Here is a 26,981-nt window from a genome sequence, read left to right on the forward strand (position 1 = left end):
TCCATCCACTAGTAATATATACCTTTCCGTAAATAATACTGACATTTCTTAAAACGTTTATTTTTAATTTCCTCGTATGGAGTTGCCTTCAAAATTATTTTATAAATGTCAGAAGAAAATCGGATGCTCCATTATTGTTTGATACTGATACCTTGTTACAGACAAAAGCAGTATTAATCCAACTTGATCAACTAACAGCTTTATTCATAGATTTTGCTTTAAGTAAATTCAGGCCTTTTCAAAACAAACCCATCCTCAAGGGAGTCTTTTAAAAGATAAGATATATAGTCCAACAGCAATGATTAAAACAGATACTATTAACATTCTAAGTTAACAACAGACTCTGTCAGTACAGGTACAGTCTCAGAAGAAACCCACTTGGATAAAGATAACACTTAACTGGATACATACATGTTGTACATTTGTTTATTTTTTTAATAAAAAGGCATATTATTCTTCAACTGTATATCCCACGAGAGTAGAAAAATCTACAAATATGCCATTCTTTATAATATATAAAAAATAAAAAACCACTATTGACCCAGTAAAAACTTTTAGTAATAGTGAAAATGTGTTGAAAGATACAAACATATAAATTCTCTCCCTGGGCACCACAAAGACCAACACCTTTATAAATTACTCATTTCGATTGTAGATAGAAATAGAACCTGTAGAAACGGAACAGAAAATAGCTAACTAGCCACCATGAAGCATAACCAGGGTAACCATATAATTTATCATCCAAACTGGAATGCTTTTGGTAATGTATATTTTACATAATAATGCTGCAACTGCCCAGGCAAAACAGGACCACAGTGAAAATCCACGATCTTATTCACTGGCGCTAACGAACTAAGCCACCAGGACTAACAATGGAATTCACCATGTTTTTATCAAATTGAACTACTCAGCATGTTTTTTAGTAGAGTTTACCCATGCTCTCCCTGGGGAGGATTTCTTCTCCTACAAGTATTAGAAACAAGTGTTATCCCTGACAAGCAATTTACTTGTGTTGTGAACGCTATGAATTACAATTCGGCTCACCAGAAGAGAACTTTTGATATCAAAAATATAATTTCTAAAATGAAAAACCCTGTTTGTTTGAACATAAAATTTGCTTGGACATTGCTGTAAACCAAACTGGTGATCTTGGCAACCAAATGAAAGAGCTGTCTCATATAATATTGAGGAAAAAAAATGGAATGGAATTCAGAACAGCCAAAGGATAATAGAAGAAACATGATCCCAGCACCCCAATTTCACTTTTATCCTATTGATTGAATCACCACTGCAGGAAGTTGGGAGAGAAAGGGTATCAGAAAAGTTCTCTCAGATTACCATCTATCAAGGATCTTATAATTATTTTGATCCTGTTTCTATGAATTTGAAATGGAGCATGCTATAAATAAGTAATTTTTAAATTAAAAATACTTTAATAATGCTAATAGCTATGGAAAAAAAGCACTATGTTAAGATAAATGTTCTTTTTTTTCAAAACTGATATATCTAAGCAGTTGCATAGCATAAGAATGAATAAATGATATTTATCTATCACCCAGTATTAGGCATAAACCATATTACCTTGAAATTAAGACTCTCATTTATTATGGTTTTCCGAAGTTTTGCCAAAGCGTCAGATTCCTCAGTAGCATTCACAAAGTGGTAATCCCGTATCACAGGGAACCCTCTCTTGTTCAAGAGTTCCTTGGTGATTTTACTTATGCAGGCTTTGCGCTGCTTCTCATCAGAAGCATCCAAATGTGTGCCAACGAGAATCACAGGGGAAGAAGAAGCACGTGCCTACAGACAAAGACATAAAATACGCCTGTGTTTGTTTATAAAATCTCTGCTGATATTCATTTTCTGTGAAATTCACTTAAGAAATGAGTCATTAAAAGACTTCAAAAAGGAAAATACCAAGTATCTTTCATTATTAATGAATTGGGGAATATTTCCATCAATATAACAACTTCTTAAACCTAAGAAAAAATTTAACCTCAAGAAATTTTAAAATTCATTCTTATGCCTTTCTTTTTTTTTTTTTAAATGGGCGAAGAAGTTTAATAGATACTTTTTCCAGAAAAGATATACAAATGGCCAATAAATACATGAAAAGATGTTCAACATCATTAGCCAAAAGGGAAATGCAAATAAAACCAAAGTGATATACCACTTCACACCCATAAGGATGACTACTATTTTTAAAATAGAAAATAAGTGTCGGTGAGGATGTGGAGAAATTGGAACTCTAGTGTATCATTGATGTGAACGTAAAATGGTACAGCTACTGTGGAAAGAGATATGGTAGTTCCTCAAAAAGTTAAATATAGAATTACCATTTGACCCAGCAACCTCACTTCTACATATACGCCCAAAGAGAGCGAAAAAAGGATCACAAATACTTGTACACCAATGTTTATAGCAGCGTTATTCACAATAGCCCAGAGCTGGAAACAGTCGAAGTGTCTATCAACAAAAGAATGGAGTAACAAAATGTGGTACCACACATACAGTGGAATAAAATTCGGCCATAAGAAAAACTGAAGACATGCTGCAAACATGGAAAACCTCTGAAAACATTTTGCTCAGTGAAATAAGCAGAACACACAAGACAAAAATTGTATAATATACCTTAGAAGAGATGACTAAAAATAGCAAATTCGCAGAGCTAGAAAGCAAATCAGAGGTTGCCAGGGGAGGGGATGAAGAGAAAGGGGGAGTGTGTGTTTGTAAAATTTTTTAAAAAAAAGAAAAAGCCACTGCTTGAGAGTTTATTTTCTAAGAAAACTGATAGCCCTGTGACTGTAGGAATGGGCAAGTCTGAATTCTATAAGGCTGGCTGCAAACTGGCAACTCAGATGCAAGTTCTGATAAATTCTCCAGGAAAAGCTAGCTAGCTGAAAAGAGGTGAAAATTCTTCCTTCTAACAGCTGAAATCATACTTTTCCTTCTAAGGCCTTCAACTGAGTAGATGAAATGTCTTTCATTGTTGAAGGCAACCTCAGTTGAGTGTAGATGTAATCAGCCATAGATGGAATTGACTTGATTATTTAAATCCATGAAATACTCTCACAGTAACCATCAGACTAGTGCTTGCTTAACCAAACAACTGGACACCATAACATAGCCAAGTTGACACATGAACTTTACCATCACAATTAGGTTTTCTTTTCTTCTTCTTTTTAAATGCAAACTATGAACTATTTAAATTGCAAATCATAAGGAAACCGAATATTTGCACCTATTGCACTTACAGAAGCTGAAAGCAAAAAAGAATGAAGAAATAACAGTAAGATGCTAATGTATCTCCATTTAAGAACTGACTTAACACTGGGTTTCTCCAACAGGACACAGGGACACGGTGGTCCATGATTTTCCTGAGGTTCTCTCCGTACCATCGCTGAGTAGAACACAACAATTTCAAAGGAAACGAGAACAGAGTCCTCCAGGACATTAACTCAGAATTTCTGGTTAAACCGTTCTCTCACTAAGCATATTGGAATATCACTGGAAAAGAACCATGTAGTACCAACTGCTAGAAATTTTTCAAAGAATTAGAATAGAACAGTGTCTTTGACTTTTCATGTAATTTTATACGTCAGGATACGGTTAATTCCTTGGTGTTCAAGGCCTACTCACGAAGATGCTGTTAAAAACAAAAATAACCTCCCAGAGAGAAAATCCACATTCTAAGAAGCAAAAAATTTTATCTGGGCAAAAGGATAATTTAACTCACAAAACTCAGGAACACAAGAAAACAAGAAATATATATAGAAATATATTTCTAGTTGAATATATTTCTTTGAATATATTTCAACTAGAAAGACAAGGCATTTTCCTACAAAAAAAACACTATTACTTTCCCACTATTGCAAAGATATCCAATAAATTATTTCATAACAAAAGGCCCAGACCAGAACCGTAAATAAAAACTTGACTCCCAACAAGTATGGAACACAAGTCCCAGCTCCCAAAGCTGTGATGTCAACATCATCCAAAGCTCTGCCTGCAGTTTTGTCTTTTGCAAATGTGAATGGCTGGAGTTTCCCTGTAGCTTTACAGAACAGCTCCATCTGGTAAGGACCAGGTGATGCGTGAAGCTAAATAGTACAAAAACACCACCCACAATGCTTTTGTCCTCTGACCAGGGCACTGGGTTTGAATGCTGAAGTCTGGCTTCAGACTGGCAATTCTTCACCAGGGCCTCTTCTCACCAATGCTTTAAGTCCTCTGCGCCCATCACACAGCTCAGGAGCTCGGGAGGGCTCTCACCATAGCAATACTTTGCTATGGGATCCCTATAGGTGTTCTCATGCAGTACACTCTGGGACGAGGTCCTGCATTTAGCCAAACACAACTCAAAGTGATCTTCCACTGCTATGAAGAGGTTCTGGAATACCAGTTGCCCAGCTGAGGAAGTGCTCCAGGAGAAGTTGCTTGTTGGGCTGCCGGCAGCCAGAGATGCAGTACTCGTAGGCACTGCAGCAGACATTGGAGAAGCAGCCATTGCAGCAGTATTGCTTTGCATTAGGGACACTGACACGACAGCAGCATTCACGAGTAAATCCTTCCTTTCACAAGTATATCCTACTTCATCCGTGATGGGGTACTTCCCTTGAATGGAGTTACAGCACTGACTGCCTGGTCGACTGCCACTGCCCAGGTTAAACAGTACTTTTCAGGGAATGGGCTGATCATGGTCTCAAACCTGGAGGAGATTCTGATCTCTAACCACCCTCCTCTCATGCATGGCCCCTGGGTAATGCTGTGCAGTGTAGATGTTGTGTCCTATTCCTGCTCGAAGGTGCAGGTGAGGAAGTAGACAAGCGAGAGCCCAAAGACCAGGATGAGCGCCCACCCCTTCCACAGAAGCCAGCGCCACACCATGGCTGCCAAGTTCATCATCCCAGGGCAGCTCCCTCCCTACCAGCCCTAGCGGGCACCGAGACCCGTGGTGCAGCCCATTATATCCTTCTTAACCCAATTACTACCACTTGTAAGCAGCCTGAACAACAGTATTATACTTTGTTTTTTTTCTCTCTTTTTTTTATGCCTTGAAAATGGGTTATTAGCTCTAAGTGTGCTTTGCATTTATAAATTAAAGAAGCATTTAAAAAAGCAAAAATTGTATCAAGAAACGATATGTTTTTAATTTTCTGTCACTCATCTTTGAATTCATTATCCTGAATTTATTATTAAGTCATTCAATTTGGAGTCTACAATGAGAAAAAAAACAAAGCCACTAAAATAAGTACTATTGCCACAGAAGGGCTGGTTTACTTCTGCTAGGTAAAATAAAGTCAAGAAAAAGGAAAGTAAAAAAAAAAAACTAACAAAATTATAAAATGAGGTTTGTATGCAGCCAAAGTACATGCAGAAAAAAACTTTACTCACAGAAGAGCTCGTTAGGGTATCATTCAAAGAACTTTCACTCTTACTTTTGACACAATTCTAAAAAGTTGTATTATTTGGAGGAATGGTGAACAGCAAGGCAGCAAGGGAGAAGGTAGAAAAACTACAAAAAGGAGGTTCCAAATAAAAGTGTACATTAATCCAGGACCACTGAAAAGTGTACAATATGAAGGACTCAGTACTAAATTGCTACTGAGGAAATAGCTGGTGAACATGGATTGCTTTTTTTTTTTTTTTGGTATGGTTTATTTTAAATTAAGGAAGCTTAATTCAAGAAAAATATGACTAAAATTGGTTTAACATACATATTTTCAAATTTGATAGCCTAAAAAGATTTCAGGTATCTATAATACCAATTGGAACATTCATTTTCTGTGTCACAAATTAATTACTCTAAAAATTTACCAATTCAAAACTTCAGAGCTTCTTTCTTTTTAACTTTTTAAAAAACTAGTAAGAAAGTACAAAAATAATTTTTAAAAATTACATAGAACTTCAACATACCCCCACCCAGATATCCAAATTTACCAACTACTAACATTTTGCCACTTTTGTTACATTATTCCTTCTATCTATCTATCTATCTTGTCTATCTCTATTTTCTAAACATCTGAGAGTAGGCTGTATACATCATACTTCTCTCCACTTTATGCTTCCATGCATATTTCCTAAGAACAAGGACACTGACTTACATAACCACCTTAAGTGCAGCTATCAAGTTCAAGAAATTTAACACTGATATAAAGCCCACAATCCATTTTCCAATTTTTTTCCAGTTGTCCCAATCTAACTTTCTTGGGGGGTGGGGGGGGGGACTGAAGGGACTGTTAGAGGCAACTGTTTGCCAAAATAAATTACCTTACAGATAAGAAAAGTGGAATTATTTTACATTTTCAATTGATTATAATAGATCACCTTTATATTGAAGAGCCAGGGCTTCATAGCATCAACTTCAGCTTGTCCTTTGCTGAGGTCATAGACAGCAAGGTATAATGCTCTTTGGGTCATAAAGTGGGGATGAGTACTGTAGAATTCCTCACGACCTAAATAAAGATTGCAAACTTTCTTTAGTTTTCCAGACAATAGGCAAGATGCCATATATATATACATATATTTTAGCTAATACTATAAACTATGTAGCATACTGAGAAGAGAAAAATAATCAACAGACATTGTTTAAAAAAGTGTCTGGAGCTTCTTAACTAGGGACTGGTAACTTTTTAGCATACGTGTTCAGTCACTAGCCAAGTGCTTAGCTTCAGCTGGCACCTGCGGCTTCCTAACTTTTCCCTTCCACGTATCCCTCCATCTGGGGCAGGGGTACAATTAGGAGGAGAAAACGGCTTTGGAATAAGTCTGCAGATTCCACCAACTGTGTTTGAAATACTAGAACAGAAAAACACAGTTTTAAAATCCCTGTCTAAATAAAAGATAAATGAATTTTAAAATTCTTGAGACATAAATACCTGCAAAGTCCCACACATTTAGAATCAGGTCTTTCTTTCCCGTTGCCTCTGATTTGGATAGGCCAGTCCTTCACCATCTATGCCGACTGTGGCACTCTGCATTCCAATATCTGATTTTTTTGATTTTCATTAATTGCTGCAATAAGGTGGTTTTACCACTCCCAGTATTTCCTACAATCATAAGTTTCATTCGGTTATAGGGCACAGCCTTTTTTAACCGTTGCTGAAGAAACCTATTATTTGAAAGACAAAAATAAAATAATAAACTACTTAACAGTACTCTTAAGATTTAGGTGAACTCTTATATATCAAATACTTTTAATATCAGGCTACCCAAAAATAAAGTATTCAAAGAGTGCATAGTTCATATAACTAATAATGCACATGCCTTTAATGCACTGTTTTATATACATATATCTGTTAGTGATGTTAGGGTAGTTGATAATGATAGGTAGCATTATTAAACATACTAACATGTTAATACTATCCCCAGAAATAAAATGACAAAACATAATTTTAATACTACTTAGAATGTAATACATACATCTGGATTATTTAAATAATACAAATAAACCCTAAATATTCTAAATTATAAACTTAAAAAGCCCATATAACACAGAACCAAGGTATAGTGTATCTATACTAGTATGCTAAATCTTGATAGTGAGGTTATATTGGTTGTGTGTATATTCACATGCAACATATATGCTGTATAGGTATGTAATCACATATATATCAATATACGTATATATGACATTTCAAAAATCACATATGTACATATATATACATATATATACACGATGTATGTGGATAGTGAGATCATACTGGCTGCATGATAAATAAATACATATTAAACTATTTCACTATCGCCAGATCTTAATGTTGCTATTCCTAATAATCCTAATGTAAAAGTAATTAAAGCTAATTAGAAGTACTATAGGTAGCTAAACAAAAACTCCTTTAGAATAGAAAATTTCAAATGTTCTTGAAATTACAATGGATATAGAAAGATATATTTTAAACTTTGTTAAAATGTTGGCAAAATTTAGAATTAGGGGAGTACACTAAATTATAAGTGAACTTTAGGGAATACTGACAGATCCATTCTCATATCTAATGGGACTCTGGCCAACCTCCCTGATGATCTGACCAAAAGGAATCATTACTTTTCTTGATTTCTTTGATGTGGTAGAAAATAAGATCTAATAGAGCAGATCTTGTGCATGTTGATGTTGAAATTACTCATTTTCTCACACACAACTTAAGTTCTGTTTTCATCACCAAAAACAAGAAAATAAATGGCCCAAGTATCTATTTTTAAGAATTTACCATTCTTTGCGTAAAAAATTCTTAAAAAAGTAAATGATGCCTACAATTTCTAAACTGTCCCAGGTTTTCTGATTTTTTCCTAAGAATTCTGCACGTTTGAAAACATTTAGTTATGTAGTAGTTTGATAATGTAGCATAATAAATTGAAAACAAGTCCCATTAAATTTTTGGTAAGAATCAAACATTTTTAATCGAACGTCTTCTCCAGCATCAGGAGGAAAAATTCACGAAAAATAACTCTCCTACATAGAAGGACAGTCATGGTTAGTACAGACGGTGACAAAATACTTCCTTTCAAATTAAGTCAAGTTCAGGAGAACAGAAAACCAAATCTTCATTAAAAAGACAAAAAGGTGGCAAATGTAACAAAGCAGAAGAGAATAAGGTAAGTGTAGTTCATTGGTAATTCAACAACTATTTATTGTGTGCCAGACTCTGTGTTAGGTGCCAAGAATCAAACGGTGAACAAGCCCAGCCACGGTCCCTGCCATGGTGGATGTTATAGCCAAGGAGACAATGAGAAGTGATAACTAGCTGAGGGCAGCAAGATAAATATAGATAGGAGTAATTCTGTGAAAAAGGAAACAGATAATTTTATGAATAAGTAACAATAAGACTAACCTGCTCAAAAAATAAACAAAGGTGGAATAAAGTCTGATGTCAAAGATATCTGAAGTCTTTAAAGTGTAAAGAACAGAAAGTGGTATCCGGGAAGTTTGGTGGTTTCAAACATGTACAAGGTGAGTAAGAAGGTGAGTAGGTTACACATCCTCATAGAAAAAGCAAAGTTAGTAATTTTATATCATTGAAGCAACTATGATGCTTTAAGATTCAATAATATATGTCCAATATTTGCTATATGAAATGCAGTGTGAGAAGTTATACTGTTAGATTTCTTTAGATTGTGTAATACTTATTTCCCATTAGATTCCATTTCTACTGAAGAACATGATAAGGAGGAAAATCCATTCTCTCAACACTGGGTTGGTAAGAAGGAAATGAAAAGCCCCTGCAGCGGCACCAGTAAACCCATCATTAAATGAAAAGCAAATGGCACACAGGATGTTAATGTTAGGTAGTGTTAAACGTTTTACCTAAATTGTAGCCATATATTCAGAGAAGCTGGAACAAATCTGAAGCAAATTCAACAAAAGCAAATGGAAACAAAATTATCTAACCTTATGATGTCTTTGGCTTTACATCCTATATGCTTAAAATCAAAATTAAGATGCAGTTCATCCAAAGGAAGATCCCATATTTTGCTTAACTTCCCCATTTCATTGGGAAAGGATCTCAGTTCCAAGTTGTAACTAACATCAAGTGATGTCAGATTTTCAAGACAGCCAATCTCAGGAGGAATCTTAACGAAATAAAAAAAGGGCAAAACCTGTTGTTCACAAAGAAGGAATGTGTGCTGCAGGAAACAAGAAAGGCTCATCGACCCCCCCATCAGTTTAAACAACCTTTCAAAAGAGTTCTAAAACTTTCTGAAGACTTGTCATAAATTTTCATCATAAACATTTAAAAACAAAAGTAAAGGACTTATCCAAAGCAATCTGTCACTTATGTTCTTTAGAATGTCAATCTCCCTTGGTAATATATTTCATCTTCTTGCAACATTGAAAGTAAAGAAATTCTTTAGTTATCCAAATCCATTCATCTGTGGCTTCATTCTGTTAACTCACATGGTTTGTATTCTTAGTAAAAGTATAAAGATCTAGTCACCAAAAACTTAAATACATCTCATGTTCTTACATGACAACTGAATTTACACTTTGGGTAACATCCTAATTTGACGGTTTTTACCTATGTTCTAACATATGTAATATATATATATAACTTTTGTAATAATAAACATTAATTTGTTAACAAGAAAGCAGGTACCAACAAACATTCAGTTATTCCTAATCTCACACTTTCAGACACGTAAGATTCTTCTTGGTTTTTATAGGCAACAGACTTGAACCTTCTGGGAAAAAAATTTTTTTGACTATGGGTAATCAGTTTCAGATTTTTAACAGTGGCAATGGAAAGAAGCAACGAAGAGCTGAACCATGTTGCTCCGTTTGCTTACAAGTGTCAAAGACATTTGAGTGTGTGAATGGTGGATGCAGAAATTTAAAAACAAGAAAGAAAATCAGCTGAAAAACACAGGATATAGACAGCCCACAGACAACTAAAGAAATGTAGGGAGTATCTTAGAGTCTGTTAACGGATGAGAAATTTGTTGATATAATGATACTCATAAAACATTATACACATTCATAAATAAAATATATACATATATTCACTAATTCCTCAAAAATATAGCACAAAATAATTCTGTAAAGAAATTAAGCAATGTTACTATACCTACTGACCTCAGGGTAAGGCTTAAATCTTATTTAAAAACTAAGCAAAATCACTTAACAGATTTTAAAATTATAATTTGTAGCAGCAAAAATTATGAAAGCATATCCTAAAATCAGCAATAATTTTAAGCAATTAAAGATGACTTCTTACCTCTTTTAGTTTATTATGAGAAAGATGAAGTTTCTCTACCCTAGACCATGCATATGCTTTTTCACTCAAGTCCAAAATGCTGATCTGATTACAGCTAAACAAAAGTTCCCTTAGATTCAAAGATTTCCAGTGTACAGGACCTGGTAGAAATTGAATTTCATTGCTGCTCATATCTAAGGACCGCAAACTAAAATAATATAATATTAAAACAAAAAACAAATCAGTGTTTCCAAAATACAGAAATAACATCACAGGAGGGAAAATCACATATAACCTTAAAACTAATGTTATTTACATATCGGTATACATATGTGTTTGTGTGACTATACAGGTATATATGGGAAAGAGCTAGAAAAAAGGCACGCTTAACTAGGAATGACATTTAAATGAGTAAGGCCCATTAAAAATAAAATTGAATTCCAACTTCCTGACTTCAGACACCTGTAAATGGAATACAAGTATCTTGGAATAATGGAAAGATCTGGTGTTTTACAAATGTTTGTGGTGTATGAGAAATAGTAATGAACAAATGCAAAATCATTATTAAAATTCCTGCCTTTCTAAACAAGATTTATACATGTATAGCCCTGTTTCTCCTCTTTCTTTTTGCTCCTTTCTTGGGGGTCAGGGGAGATCTTCAGAGGTTGGGCCCTAGAGTTAACTGCTATTCAGCATCCTTTTACCCCCGTCTCTGCGTAACAAATGCCACGACTCTGAGCATAGTGACTTGCCTAGGTAGGCCCTCAAAGCAAACTGATTGCTTTCATACAGGAATAAGCTACCCACAGTCTGTAGGAAGTAGCAGAAAACCAGGTCACGTATAAATATACATACATAGGAAGAATAAAGACTGCCAGCAATTTTCATACATTAGGCTATGTAGGTTGATTGACTTTTGCAATTTATATACTAACCTCCTTTAATCCACCATATTTGAAGCATGATGAATTAATTCTACACTCACACTGTAGAAAAAGGTTCATGTCCGCATAGTATTTTTCTTCTTATGGTAAATGTTACTAGATTTTGCCCTAAGTTATTAAAATGTGTGGAAAAGAAGAAAACGCATGTGATGGTATTAGACGTAAGACATGTATGTCTAATAGGTAATGCAGTTGAGACAAAGCTGACAAACACTAGGTTTTCCAAAAGCAGTAACTCCTTAGCCTGAATCAGCATTTAACTGGACAACTGTGTGCTCATTTGCAAAACAGGAGAATAAAATTAAAGAGAAAATCCAATACAAAATGACAGAAATGTTTGCATGAAATGAAGATGCTGTCTAAAGGTAAGGTCTACTTCAGGACAGGATAACATTTTTAGTTCTCTGGGAAGAGAATCTTGTCTTTGGCATATATCTCCTATTCAACTTTCATAAATATTTGACTTTCAAACACATTTTCGGGCATATATGATGTTTAAAATACAGGACCACCTGTGTTCTATAGGTGCCTGTATATGTGATTTAAGAATGTGAAGCCAAACTTCACCAGTTTTTAATAGTGTGACTTTGGATAAGTTCCTTCATCTCTCTAATGAAGTAATGTCCTCATGATAAAGTAGAGACAATAACATTATCCATCTTATAGAATCCTCTTGGAAGATCTAAGAGATACTTCACTAGAACAGTTAGAATAGTTTCTGACACATTCTTTGGCCAGATAATAATTAACTATTACTTGCTTTGTATTTTTTCACATATATATTTATGCGTTAGTTTCAGAATATATGACACAATTAGAACGGTATTTAAGGCAACAACACAATCAAAATCTAATCTACACTTGAATTTATATTTAACAAGAAGCTTTCATTTCAATGAAATTAACTAAAAAAACAAAACAAACTTGGAACTACAGAAATTGTCCTAATTTCACCTAAAATGTCACTCAAACATAAACTTAAGTATAATTTCAAAGTTAGTAGCATTTTGACAACATATTAACCTCTGAGAGCAGTTGCAATTTTAAAAGTCAAAGTAATAGCTTGCTCAATATCATGATTAATTATGATAGTGCAACAATTAATTATATGATCTTAAGTTGTTTCTACACAATGGCACATTAAATTAATACAAAAATATAAAACTCCAGGTATATGTCTGATTCTTCTGTCAAATGAAAGTCAAACATTCATATATTTTAAAATGTTAAGTTGAGCAGGTTTAGCAAACAATTGCATTTATATGCCTAAAGCAAAATTATGTTTCTGAAGATTCTGTTACAGCTCATGTGATTTTTTAAATTAAAATAATAATGAACTTACTGTGGAAGATCTAAAATTGCTTCTGGAACACATGTAAATTTGTTTTGAGATAATTTTAGGCTTGTTATGGAAGATGGCAAGAAAGGCATAGCAACTAAAAGAAAATCAAAATGAAATTATGGGCATTTTAATCATTTTAAATAGATTTCCATTAGATTTAACAATGAAAACAGCTACCAATTACCTGTCACTTTAATTTTCACTCACACTGGCAATAGAAAATTGCTTTTTAAAAATAAGATAATATCCTAAATACTTCCAGAAAAAGTACAGTACAACATACTTACCAAAATCTTAATCTAAAAGCTAAATTGTATAAATATAATTCATCCTTCCAACATCTGTGTAAAGTAAAATTATTAGAATATTCATTTAAAATTTGAAATGATGTGATTATGTGTCATACACTACAGATTAATTCTAATTACTTTTAATTAACTATTAACAAACCACTTCTGTCACCAGGTGGTCTTCAGAACCATAAAGGAAGATAAAATATGGGGGGGGGGGGTCCCTGTTTAATTGCTCTAAAAGTATTTTTTGCCTTAATATTAGGTCTTTTGGAACTAGAACTTAAACGTTTTCAGATAGGCAACAAATGAACATAATTCCCTGTATTCTCTCAGATGCTCTCAAATGCTAGGAAAACATAAGATATTTTATAACTTTTCATAAAAAGGGATGATCATATTGTATAACATAATATTTTGCAGAGTGCTCAGTAAGTCCATATTAACTTTACTAATTTGAAAGCTGTAAAATGATAAATTTGATTTGTAAGAAAACAACAGCAACAGTTACACTGGTAATTCAAACAACTTCTGAAGAAACTGCAGTATGAAACAATGTTCCAGGGTAAGGATGGTTCACTCCAGTTCAGGCAGCCACATGCATTTTTAGTTAAATAGACTAAAAGGAACTACAGTGTAATGACTATTTGCACACTAAGGAACTGTCATTTTAGCCAATAACAATAGCAGCCTGCTAACTTTTTATTTGAAACTCTAGCATAATATTTAAACTGTAACAGTACTTTTACATTCCCACCTAAAATATGCAGATACAATTCACCCTGTAATACTGAGAAGGTGTGGTAAGGAGGATACCCATACTGAACACGTACCAAGAAAATTCATTCTGGCACTGAAACACTCCACTTTAGGACAAGCCTCAAGAAAGTCCTCTGGTAGGGATGAAATGCGGTTTTTACTAAGGTTTAAAATCTTCAGTTCCTTCAGGCTCAAAGGAAAACAGATTCCTGATATTTTATTTCTATAGAATAAGAGACAAAATGAAAATCAAATTATATAAACTCTTATGTTCTGAAGAAAAAATTTAAATCATTTTCCTTCAAAGAACAGCATCCCTCATCAATTGTGAAATTAGTTGTGAAAATCCAGGTCAACTGATAGGAAGCTGTAATATTATCTACTGCAGTCTTTTATCATATCACTGTTTAAAGGTCCTCACTTCAGAAATAATGTCGGCAAATTTCATCAACCTTATGAAACTTCAATATAAGGAAACCCTTTGCCTTTCTTACCCTTCTAAAATGAGCTGTTCCAGTTTCTCTACCGCATTAGTGAGATTCTCGGGAACAGATGACAGTTGATTATATGACAGGTTAAACTGTTTCAAGGTCAGACAGCTCACCACAGGATCCAAAACTATCGAGGGTCCAATGTCATTTCTAGAGACATCAAGGTTGGCAATGCAATTCATTTTCAACAAGTAAGAAGGAAATGATGCAAATTTATTACTGTGCAAGTCCAAATGTGTCAAACACTTCAGAGTCTGAAAAGATAATAGTTTAAAATTCTAAAATGAATCATCAGAGAAACTTAATTTTAGTTAATATCTCTGCTTCCCACACCTCAGGTACTAGAGCTATCAAGAATTTTCAAAAACTTGAAAGCATATTACACAACTGAACTTCAGTATACTGGCTGATACACCCATCTCTGATAAAACAATCTCTGCTATAAAATATAACAGGTTCAGAAAAATAGTATTTAAGAGTTTAATTCAGTTTTTTTTTGTAGATTATTCCCGAAAAATGTAACAGGGAAGCATGACAGGCCTCAAGAAATATTTTAATTAATTAATAATTTAATGAATAAGCAGTAAACATAATCCTGGGAATACAGCTTTAAATACTGGGTTTAAAAACTGTTATTAACATAAGATTTAACCATTAAAGTATTAATTTGTATATAACAAATGTTTCATTTTAGATCTTCCACCTTTTAAACTTTTTTTGGAATTTTTTATTCCAAATCTCTATTTTCTATTTTTAATCTTTTTCAATTTTTACAATGACAATGTCAAACCTTCCATTTACATACTAGCTCAGTTTTGAAAATCTTCGGTATGAATTATTTCAAAGCACTAAAATACCAAAAACAATGACACCTTTCCCTAAGAGAAAGTCCTGAGCTGGCCCACTCACTAAGTGTCCCAGTGTATCACCTATTCACACTCTCTTCAAATCCTCTTTGTTTTAGCTTGACTGAAGTCTATCCTGTTCTTTCAATTACTCATTTAACAATATTTATTGAAGGCCTATCAAGTGTTGGGCATTTATTAATTTCTCCATGAAGTAATTCATTAAGTACCTGGGGACAGACAAGAAGAAGCCCTGAAGTGGTTTCTATTCTTAAGAAGTTCACAGTTCAGTGAGGAAACTATGCATTAAATCAAAATCTATAAGTTTATGAGCTTTGGCGGGATGAATCAGGAAATGTAAACCAGAGATGGGTTCCCACTCTGGTCTTAAGGGAAGAAAGGGAGAAGGTGGGCAAAGGATGAGGAAGTAACCTGGATAAGGTGGAGGATTTAGCCAGGCAAAGATCTCTATTTCTGTTGCCTGACCTCAAAGCCATTACTGAAGACCATATAGACTAAGAAAACTGTGTGAAACTGGAAGAATGAAAGAATTACTGCCCAATGACAGAAAAAGAAACTTCTTTTTCAATATTTAAGCATAGCAAGTTAGAAAGAAAGGCAAACACTCTTCAAATAGCCTGAGAGTTATAAGGATAAATTAAACTTACTTCACATAGCTGTTGTGGAAAGCTCGTGAGCGCATTCTGATGAAGTTCCAGCTTTTCAAGATGCTCTAAATAACAACTTACACAGCATTTCTGGCTTAGGGCATCAATATCTTTTAGTTCATTTGCTGAAAGATCCAATGATGTAATATATTCTCTCTCAGAAGCCAAGGAAGACATGCTTTCCGACTGCCTAATATGGGATTGAAGTTTTGATGACCCTTTTTTCAAAAATAAACAAACAATGAAAATATAAGCAAATAATTTAAATTGATGTGGTAAATGTTTACTGAACACCTACTATGTCAGGCTTTCTTCTTTGAGATTCAGTCAAAAACCAAACCATGAAGTTTATATTCCAGTGGCAGAGATAGGCAGTAAATAATATATATTTAATATATCAGATGATACAAGTAGTACAAAAAAAAAAACCTGGAGAAACTGATACAGAATGTTAGTGGTGAGTCTATTATTTGTAACTCAGAAAAAGCATGGATAGGATGAAAGCATCCATTATAATACTCATTAGATGTAAATTTTTAAATCTATGAATGTATTTTATTCTTTTAGAGTCTATGGAAGCATCAGGTGAATATAACTTGAAGGTTATAGAAAATTAAATTGGTGCCAAGAAACACGAACAATCAGTAAATTTAACAAAGTACTGAATTCTGCCAAAAATATCTATTCATTTATGTTCATTTCCAAATACTTACTGAGCGAATCATCTGAAGACAATATTTTTCTTCTTCGCTTCAATAAATCTTCATGATCAAACATGGGACCCTATTAAACAAATGAGGAAGTTCATATTAAAAATCACTGTATTTTTTTTTCTTTTTTGAAGCAGAAGAGAATATTTTCATATGGAAACTCCCAAGGAGTTTTAATGGAAATAAATGTTATTTACAATTATGGCAAATATAAGGAAATATAAAGAGCCTGATCATGCGGATATAATAAAACAGTCAATTTTAGTGCTAAAATGACATTAGAAAAAATCTACTCTTTCCCCATTATTTTAGATATAAGAAAACTGAAAAACAGAGAAGTTGATTCAAAAAGATTTTATAAATATTTCTATATAATTTCTCTTAAAAAACAAACTAATTTTTCTAAGTTGTTTATATAAAGTAGAACTGGCATATATAAAGACTGAGACCTAATTCAAAAAAACTGGCATATATAAAGACTGAGACCTAATTCAACCTATTCATCTGTAGTAATTCATTTTGCCCATTTTAAGATAGAGAATCAACACAAAAGAACCCTCTTATTTTAAACAGTAAATTATGATCAAAATTAGAGCATATATTTAAAAAAAAGAAGGCTGGGTCAACAAGGTCAAACTGAATGGAGAAGCCAAAGAAGCAAAGAATTAAAAATACCCATTGGATTTTGCAATATTGCTACCTTCGTGAAGCTTTCTCTATGAAATAATGAGAACAAAGGCTGAATTAAAGTTGTTTGAGGATTTGATGATCAAGAAGGAAAGGCAGTGATCACATTTAACCATTTCAGGTGGTTTGGCTGGGTTCCACAGGAAAGAGCATTAGACACCTTTAAAAACTTTTTTATCAGTCCTTTTATTTGTTAGTTGTATCCTGTCACAGATGTGACCTGGTTCATTTTGAATGCTGTACAGGATTCCACGGTGAATAAAGAATTTATCTATTCCCCTATTATTAGTTAGCATTTCCAATTTTTCTTATTATTACAAATAGTGAGTACCAAGGTTGAATTTGAAGTTTTTTATCTCTGTTTGTTTCTGATGTGGACTTTAACCTAGGAAATTCTAAAGTAGTAGCTATCCTATTAATTCTGTTTTTTAATTGGTTATCCACATTAAGAAATGAAATTAGATCACTTTCTCATACCCTCTATAAAAAATTTTTAAATAATGAAAGGTGAAAAGCAAAAGTTTAAAACTATTAGAGGAACATATGAAACCAAGAATAATGAAAGTTTTCGAATACAAGGCACAAAAAGTGCAGTCCAGAAAAGATATGTTTGATGAACTGTACTGTATTAAAGTTCAAAACTTCCATTTAACAAAAGTAACCATGAACAAGGTTCATCCATATATATGTGTATGTGTATATATGTTATCATAATCCACAAATGAAACAAAAAAGGCCATCAACACTAACCCTATCTGATGAACTGATATAAACAGACAATTGAAAGGATAAAAAAAGCTTATTATCTTATCTAATAAAATCATGAAAAGATATTCAACCTCACTAGTAATTGGAGAAACATAATCCTGTTCAGATTAGCACAAGGTAGTTACGACAATACTAGGCAATAGTGAGGATGTAGAGATGTAAGAACTCTCATATATTGGTGGGCATCTAACTTTGTGTGACCACTTTGCCAGTATCTTATAAAGATGAAAATACCATTTACTCTACCAATTCACTTAAAAAGATGGCTTTCAAACTTACTTGTCCATAAAATAGCTCAAAATACTGCTCTGTATCTCATTAAAACCTGCTCTATATACACACGTATATGCATGGGTGCGTGCACATAAAAAACTGAAAACATGATTTGTTGAAACAACTATTTACCTTACTACGTGTAAAGTACTTTATTGTAATGTTTTCTCTATCCTAGCCTAGTCTAACCTGACACATCCTACTATATCTTATCTAGTCTATTTCATTGTAAAAATAAAAAAGGCTAAAAAAATTTAGAGCATAGGTTAGCAAAAGATCTTTCCAAATGAATCTTAAAATAAGTGGCTCTCAATTTTCCCAATCAAAATTACCAAATTCCTCATATAAATATGCCTTAATCCTTCCATAGTTGCTAAACATATGGAAGGTTAAAATAATAACAGTTTTCTAAAACATTAAATGACTCTCAGTACACAAAACAAATAAATGTCTTAATGAACAATGATATTTTGCTCAGTGTCCTTCAGGCTCCGATCTGGTTATCTCAGAAATCACTAACAGGTCACTAGCTGGAGTGCTGAGGAGACCAAGCCACACCATTAGGGACAGTTCTAACCTGACTCTATAGACATGGTGCTCTGAAAAGCAGAAAGGCAATAACCAATTCACTACATATATGCTCCAAACAAATTTATACTCTACATGCACAAAAGCCTACAAACATCACTTGAATTTGTTTTCTAATTATGCATATAAAGTTTTCATAATTCAGGTTATTTCTGCACCAATAGTCTTTGGCACATAATTTTATCAACAAAATGTCAGCCAAAAAAAAAAAAAAAAAAATTTTTAAGTGTAAATCAAAATTTACTCACCAATGAATTGGAATGTCTTTGCAAATTTGGTGAGCAACGCTGCAAGGCCAGATCTCGGTAAAATTCTCCCACACTAATTGAATTTGACTTCTTTTTCACTAAAAATGAGCCTTCACTTCCTATTTTCAAATAATTAAAGAACATAAAGAAGAGTAAGAAAATCTGCCTTAGTCATAAGGGTTGGTATCATATAATAATTATGGACAATTAAAGGCATTTTTGTTATGGGAAATTGCAGTCAATTCCATTTGCAACATCTTTAAAATTGAAATAATAAACTACGTCAGCTTTTCATTTGCAAAATTCAACTACATTTTTCTTCATTCACAAATATTTATTGAAAGGCTGTCATAGACTAGACACTGAGTAAGTACTGGATAAAGATGAGGAAAAAAAATCCATTACTTAAATATTGGAATCGCACTTTAAATTACTTAACACTTAACAATCTTGAATACATCGATACCAGAACTGCTTACAGTTTCACTTATGGATTGACATTAAAATAAACACAATGAGTTTAACTGGCAATAATTGTTTTGAAAGATAAAGGATGAGAAGAACTACTTTTTAAATTATGGATTTTCATGAAAACAAGGATCAGTACACAAATCCTATTATTAATGAAAAATAATATGCAGGCTATTGTTAACTTCATTTATAAAATTTTAAAATCCACCACTTTTTACCTTGGAAGCATAAATAATTAATTTTAGGTGTCTAAAACCAAGCATAAACTCTACATGTCCAAAAATGAACTTTAAAATATTCAGTATGTCATAAAATTGATATATTTCTCCTGACTCATTACTAAAATGTAATTCATCCTATAATTTGAATTATGTTTATGCTTAAGAATTTTAATAAAATATAATTCATAATTTAATTACACTCATGTCTTATAAAATTACATTTTCACAACATCCTACTTTATGTTTGTGAAAAGTCTATTTGCATATTATTTGTACAAGCAACACAGTATATTTTATAATTATTTTTAAGGTAGCATTTCAAATGTTTTTTTTTAATTTAAAAGTACTTGCAGAGAATTCTGCCTTTAGCCATGATTGAGTAACAAAGTACCGGACTTAAGCTCCCCACAAAACCAACCAGAAAATTGGACATAATTAAACAGCTGGTTTCAGACACTGGGCAGCAGACAATGCAGGAATGTTGACAGAAGGGAAACAAATGATGTGAGTCCTATGATCCCCTGAAAATCTGCCTGATGGCAATTTAAGGACCACAGGCATAGGAAGAAGGAATTTGAGATTAAGGCAGCTCAGAGTTCTGGGACACAGTTATGGAAAAAGAGCTCCAGAGATCTACATATGGGTTTCCAGCAGATCTGCACTAAAAGAAATGTGAAAGGGAGAATTTAAGGAGGAAGAAGATGATACTAGATGCAAACTTGGATCAATACAAAGGCATTAATTCATCAAGAAGAAATTATAATCCTAAATGTTGATATACTCAATAACAGAGCTTCAAAATACACAAAATATAAACTGATAAAACTGAAAGGATACTGAACAAATCCACAATTATAACTGCAGCATGCCATTTGCAAATAAAACAAGTACAGAAAATCAGTAAAGATATAAGATTTGAAAAACAATATGAAACAACTTGATCTAATTGATTTAACACAACAGCTGAATACACATTCTTTTCAAATTGCACATGGAATATTAATCAAAATAGACCATATAATAGTCAACAAAACAAGTCTCAGTAAACTTAAAAACTGAAATGAAATAAACAGAACATGTTCTGTGACTACAACAAAGTTAAGTTTAAAATCAGCAACAGAAAGTTACATGTAAAATTTCCAAATACATGGAAATTAAACAATCCTTTTCTAAATAATCCAAGGTCAAAAAAAGAAATCACAAAGGAAATTAGAAAATATTTTGAATGAAAACAGAACTTATCAAAATTGATGAGAGATGACAAAAGCAGTGCTTAGAAAGAAATGCATGGCTTTATATGTTTATAATAGAAAATAAGAAAGGTCTAGAATCAATTATCTAAACTTCCACATTAAGAAACCACAAAAAGAAAAAACAATTAAAACCAAAATAAGTAAAAGAAAGGAAGTAATAAATATAAGAGCAAAATTCAATGAAAGAGAAAATGGGCAAACAACAGAGAAAATCAGTGAAGCAAAATCTGGTTCTTTGATAAGGTCAATAAAATTTATAAACCCTTAGCTGGACTGATCAAGAAAAAAGAAAGACAAAACTACCAATGTCAAGAATAAGAAAGCAGATATCACTACAGATTCTACGAACATTAACTGGATAATAAGAAGATTATTACAAATAACTTCAAGACATTTGGCAACTTTTACGAAGTAGACTGATTTCTTAAAAGTCACATATTACTAATACTGACTCAAGAAGAATTATAAAATGGAAATAACCAAAAATGTATTAAAGTTATCAGATTTACAATTAAAAATCACCTTCCCACACACATCAAATTTCCAAACATAGGAGGCTATAATGGTGAACTCTATCAAATATTTAAGAAGAAAATAAAACCAGTACTACATAAACTCTTCCAGAAAATAGCAGAATTTTATGAGGTCTGCATTACTCTCATAATTAGAAAGAAATTTAAAACTACAGATGCAAAAACCTTAACAAATTTTAACAAATCAAATCCAATAATATATTAAAAAGGTAATACCAAGTGAGATTTATCCAAGGAATGCAAATTAAGTTTAACATTAGAAAAATCAACCAATGTAATTCACTCTATTAGCAAAATAAAGGAGAAAATATGACCATTTCAATAGATGCAAAGAAGCATTTTCCAACATCATTAAGGGATTTTTCAAAAAGCTCATCCTCATAAAGGGCATCTATTAAAATTACAGATAACATCATATTTAGTGGTAAGAGACCAAATGCTTTTCCCCTAAGTTTGGAAGTCAGTGAAAGATGCCCACTCTTAACATTTCTGTTCAAAATAGGCTGGAGGCCCAGTCAGTACAATAAGACAAGAAAAAAGGACACACAAATTAGAAAGGAAGCAGTAAATCTGCTTTTATTAGCGAATGGCTAACTGTGGACACAGAAAATCCTATGCAATCTACCTAAAAAAGCTACTGGAATTTTTAAGTAAATTTAGCTAGTTCACAAAATCAGTTAAGAAGAATTTCAATTACATTTCTATATACTAGCAGTGAAGTATTGGAAATCAAAATTAAAACACAGTATCATTTACAAAAGTATCAAAAACATATAATATGAAAGACAGAAATTTTTAAAGACTTAAAAAATGAAGATATATACCACATTTATCTATCGGAAGACAAAATTACTAAGATATCAGTACTCCCAATCTGATCAAGAGAATTCATCTATCCCAATAAAAACAACAGCATAATAAAAATAGCAATGATAAAAATCAACTGAGCCGAATAAAGACTAGAAATAAAACTACACATATGCAGTCAATTAAATTTGACAAAAATGTAATTTGATGGGAAAGAAAGTATTTACAATAAATAGTGTTAGAACAGGATCTCCATATGAAAACATAAACCTCAGCACTTAACACACACCAAACACAAAATCAACTTAAAATAAATAATGGACATAAACAAAAAAGCTAAGACTTTAAAACTTTTAGGAGAAAATATGCAAAACTGAGGGATAGGCAAAGATTCCTTAAATGAACAGAAAAAGCAAAAACCACTAAAGAAAAAACTGAAAAACTTCACTTTACCAAAATGTTAAAACTTCTGCTCTTTGAAAAATACCATTAAGAAAATGAAAAGACAAGCCATGACTAGAAAAATAAATTTGAAATATGTATGTCTGTAACAGGACTTCCATCTAGAATATATAAAGAGCTCTTGTAACCCAGTAGCAAAAAAAAAAACACAATAAAACACTGGCAAAAAAATTTGATAAACATTTCACAAAGAAGACATCTGAATGGCCAATAATAACAATAAGAGTTCCTCAATATCATTAGTCATCAGGGAAATCAAAATAAAACCCAAATAGCACTCCACCCTCACTAGAATAGTTACAATTAAACTGACTGACAACACCAAATACTGTCAAGGATGTTGAGGAACTAACTCTCATCTATGTATTTCTGGTAGGATTATAACACGGTACAACGACTTGTGCATACGGGGAGGCGGGGCAAGATGGCAGACTGGTGAGCTGTATGTTTTAGTTACTCCTCCAGGAAAGTAGGTAGAAAGCCAGGAACTGCGTGGACTGGACACCAGAGAGCAATCTGTCTTTGGGCATACTTCATACAACACTCATGAAAATGTCGAACTGCTGAGATCAGCGAAATCTGTAAGTTTTTGCGGCCAGGGGACCTGCGCCCCTCCCTGCCAGGCTCAGTCCCGTTGGAGGAGGGGCTGTCAGCTCCGGGAAGGAGAAGGGGGAACTGCAGTGGCTGCTCTTATCGGAAACTCATTCTACTGATCCAGACTCCAACCATAGATAGACAGAGACCAGACACCAGAGAATCTGTGAGCAGCCAGCCCAGCAGAGAGGAGACAGGCATAGAAAAAAAAAAAACAACACGAAAAACTCCAAAATAAAAGCAGAGGATTTTTAGAGTTCTGGTGAACACAGAAAGGGGAAGGGCGGAGCTCAGGCCCTAAGGCGCATATGCAAATCCCGAAGAAAAGCCGATCTCTCTGCCCTGTGGACCTTTCCTTAATGGCCCTGGTTGCTTTGTCTCTTAGCATTTCAATAACCCATTAGATCTCTGAGGAGGACCCTTTTTTTTTTTTTTTTTTTTTAATCCTTTTTACTTTTTCTAAAACAATTACTCTAAGAAGCCCAATACAGAAAGCTTCAAAGACTTTCAATTTGGGCACGTCAAGTCAAGAGCAGAACTAAGAGAGCTCTGAGACAAAAGGCAATAATTCAGTGGCTGAGAAAATTCACTAAACACCACAACTTCCCAAGAAAACGGGGGTGTCCGCTCACAGCCACCATCCTGGTGGACAGGAAACACTCCTGCCCATCGCCAGCCCCATAGCCCAGAGCTACCCCAGACAACCCAGTGTGACGGAAGGGCTTCAAATAACAGGCACACACCACAAAACTGGGCGTGGACATTAGCCTTCCCTGCAACCTCAGCTGATTGTCCCAGAGTTGGGAAGGTGGAGCAGTGTGAATTAACAAAGCCCCATTCAGCCATCATTTGAGCAGACTGGGAGCCTCCCTACACAGCCCAGCAGCCCAGAACTGCCCTGAGGGGACGGCACTCACCTGTGACATAGCACAGTCATCCCTCAACAGAGGACCCGGGGTGCACAGCCTGGAAGAGGGGCCCACTTGCAAGTCTCAGGAGCCATACGCCAATACCAAGGACTTGTGGGTCAGTGGCAGAGACAAACTGTGGCAGGACTGAACTGAAGGATTAGACTATTGCACCAGCTTTAAAACTCTAGGATCACCAGGGAGATTTGATTGTTAGGGCCACCCCCCCTCCCCGACTGCCCAGAAACACGCCCCACATACAGGGCAGGCAACACCAACTACATACGCAAGCTTGGTACACCAATTGGGCCCCACAAGACTCACTCCCCCACTCACCAAAAAGGCTAAGCAGGGGAGAACTGGCTTGTGGAGAACAGGTGGCTCGTGGACGCCACCTGCTGGTTAGTTAGAGAAAGTGTACTCCACGAAGCTGTAGATCTGATAAATTAGAGATAAGGACTTCAATAGGTCTACAAACCCTTAAAGAACCCTATCAAGTTCAGCAAATGCCACGAGGCCAAAAACAACAGAAAATTATAAAGCATATGAAAAAAACAGACGATATGGATAACCCAAGCCCAAGCACCCAAATCAAAAGACCAGAAGAGACACAGCACCTAGAGCAGCTACTCAAAGAACTAAAGATGAACAATGAGACCATAGTACAGGATATGAAGGAAATCAAGAAGACTCTAGAAGAGCATAAAGAAGACATTGCAAGACTAAATAAAAAAATGGATGATCTTATGGAAATTAAAGAAACTGCTGGCCAAATTAAAAAGATTCTGGACACTCATAGTACAAGACTAGAGGAAGTTGAACAACAAATCAGTGACCTGGAAGATGACAGAATGGAAAATGAAAGCATAAAAGAAAGAATGGGGAAAAGAATTGAAAAAATCGAAATGGACCTCAGGGATATGATAGATTATATGAAACGTCCAAATATAAGACTCATTGGTGTCCCAGAAGGGGAAGAAAAGGGTAAAGGTCTAGGAAGAGTATTCAAAGAAATTGTTGGGGAAAACTTCCCAAATCTTCTAAACAACATAAATACACAAATCATAAATGCTCAGCGAACTCCAAATAGAATAAATCCAAATAAACCCACTCCGAGACATATACTGATCACACTGTCAAACACAGAAGAGAAGGAGCAAGTTCTGAAAGCAGCAAGAGAAAAGCAATTCACCACATACAAAGGAAACAGCATAAGACTAAGTAGTGACTACTCAGCAGCCACCATGGAGGCAAGAAGGCAGTGGCACGATATATTTAAAATTCTGAGTGAGAAAAATTTCCAGCCAAGAATACTTTATCCAGCAAAGCTCTCCTTCAAATTTGAGGGAGAGCTTAAATTTTTCACAGACAAACAAATGCTGAGAGAATTTGCTAACAAGAGACCTGCCCTACTGGAGATACTAAAGGGAGCCCTACAGACAGAGAAACAAAGACAGGACAGAGAGACTTGGAGAAAGGTTCAGTACTAAAGAGATTCGGTATGGGTACAATAAAGGATATTAATAGAGAGAGGGGAAAAATATGACAAACATAAACCAAAGGATAAGATGGCTGATTCAAGAAATGCCTTCACGGTTATAACGTTGAATGTAAATGGATTAAACTCCCCAATTAAAAGATATAGATTCGCAGAATGGATCAAAAAAAATGAACCATCAATATGTTGCATACAAGAGACTCATCTTAGACACAGGGACACAAAGAAACTGAAAGTGAAAGGATGGAAAAAAATATTTCATGCAAGCTACAGCCAAAAGAAAGCAGGTGTAGCAATATTAATCTCAGATAAAATAGACTTCAAATGCAGGGATGTTTTGAGAGACAAAGAAGGCCACTACTTACTAATAAAAGGGGCAATTCAGCAAGAAGAAATAACAATCGTAAATGTCTATGCACCCAATCAAGGTGCCACAAAATACATGAGAGAAACACTGGCAAAACTAAAGGAAGCAATTGATGTTTCCACAATAATTGTGGGAGACTTCAACACATCACTCTCTCCTATAGATAGATCAACCAGACAAAAGACCAATAAGGAAATTGAAAACCTAAACAATCTGATAAATGAATTAGATTTAACAGACATATACAGGACATTACATCCCAAATCACCAGGATACACATACTTTTCTAGTGCTCACGGAACTTCCTCCAGAATAGATCATATGCGGGGACATAAAACAAGCCTCAATAAATTTAAAAAGATTGAAATTATTCAAAGCACATTCTCTGACCACAATGGAATACAATTAGAAGTCAATAACCATCAGAGACTTAGAAAATTCACAAATACCTGGAGGTTAAACAACACACTCCTAAACAATCAGTGGGTTAAAGAAGAAATAGCAAGAGAAATTGCTAAATATATAGAGACGAATGAAAATGAGAACACAACATACCAAAACCTATG

General features: G+C 34.1%; 1 protein-coding gene and 1 pseudogene across 1 annotated transcript in view; both read right to left on the reverse strand.

Moving 5' to 3' along the window:
* LRRK2 (leucine rich repeat kinase 2) overlaps nt 1–26,981 on the reverse strand; it is a 178,856-nt gene that overhangs the window by 73,399 nt on the left and 78,476 nt on the right. The window contains 14 exon segments of the mRNA XM_037846387.1: nt 1,582–1,800; nt 6,328–6,455; nt 6,879–6,918; nt 6,920–6,952; nt 6,954–7,004; nt 7,006–7,111; nt 9,386–9,567; nt 10,710–10,896; nt 12,975–13,068; nt 14,098–14,246; nt 14,518–14,768; nt 16,028–16,245; nt 16,741–16,810; nt 19,302–19,420. Coding sequence (XP_037702315.1) covers nt 1,582–1,800; nt 6,328–6,455; nt 6,879–6,918; nt 6,920–6,952; nt 6,954–7,004; nt 7,006–7,111; nt 9,386–9,567; nt 10,710–10,896; nt 12,975–13,068; nt 14,098–14,246; nt 14,518–14,768; nt 16,028–16,245; nt 16,741–16,810; nt 19,302–19,420 — 1,847 coding nt within the window.
* On the reverse strand, nt 3,920–4,957 carry LOC119541963 (annotated as a pseudogene).

Source organism: Choloepus didactylus, chromosome 8 (genome assembly GCF_015220235.1).
Source record: "Choloepus didactylus isolate mChoDid1 chromosome 8, mChoDid1.pri, whole genome shotgun sequence".
Lineage (NCBI taxonomy): Eukaryota > Metazoa > Chordata > Mammalia > Pilosa > Megalonychidae > Choloepus > Choloepus didactylus.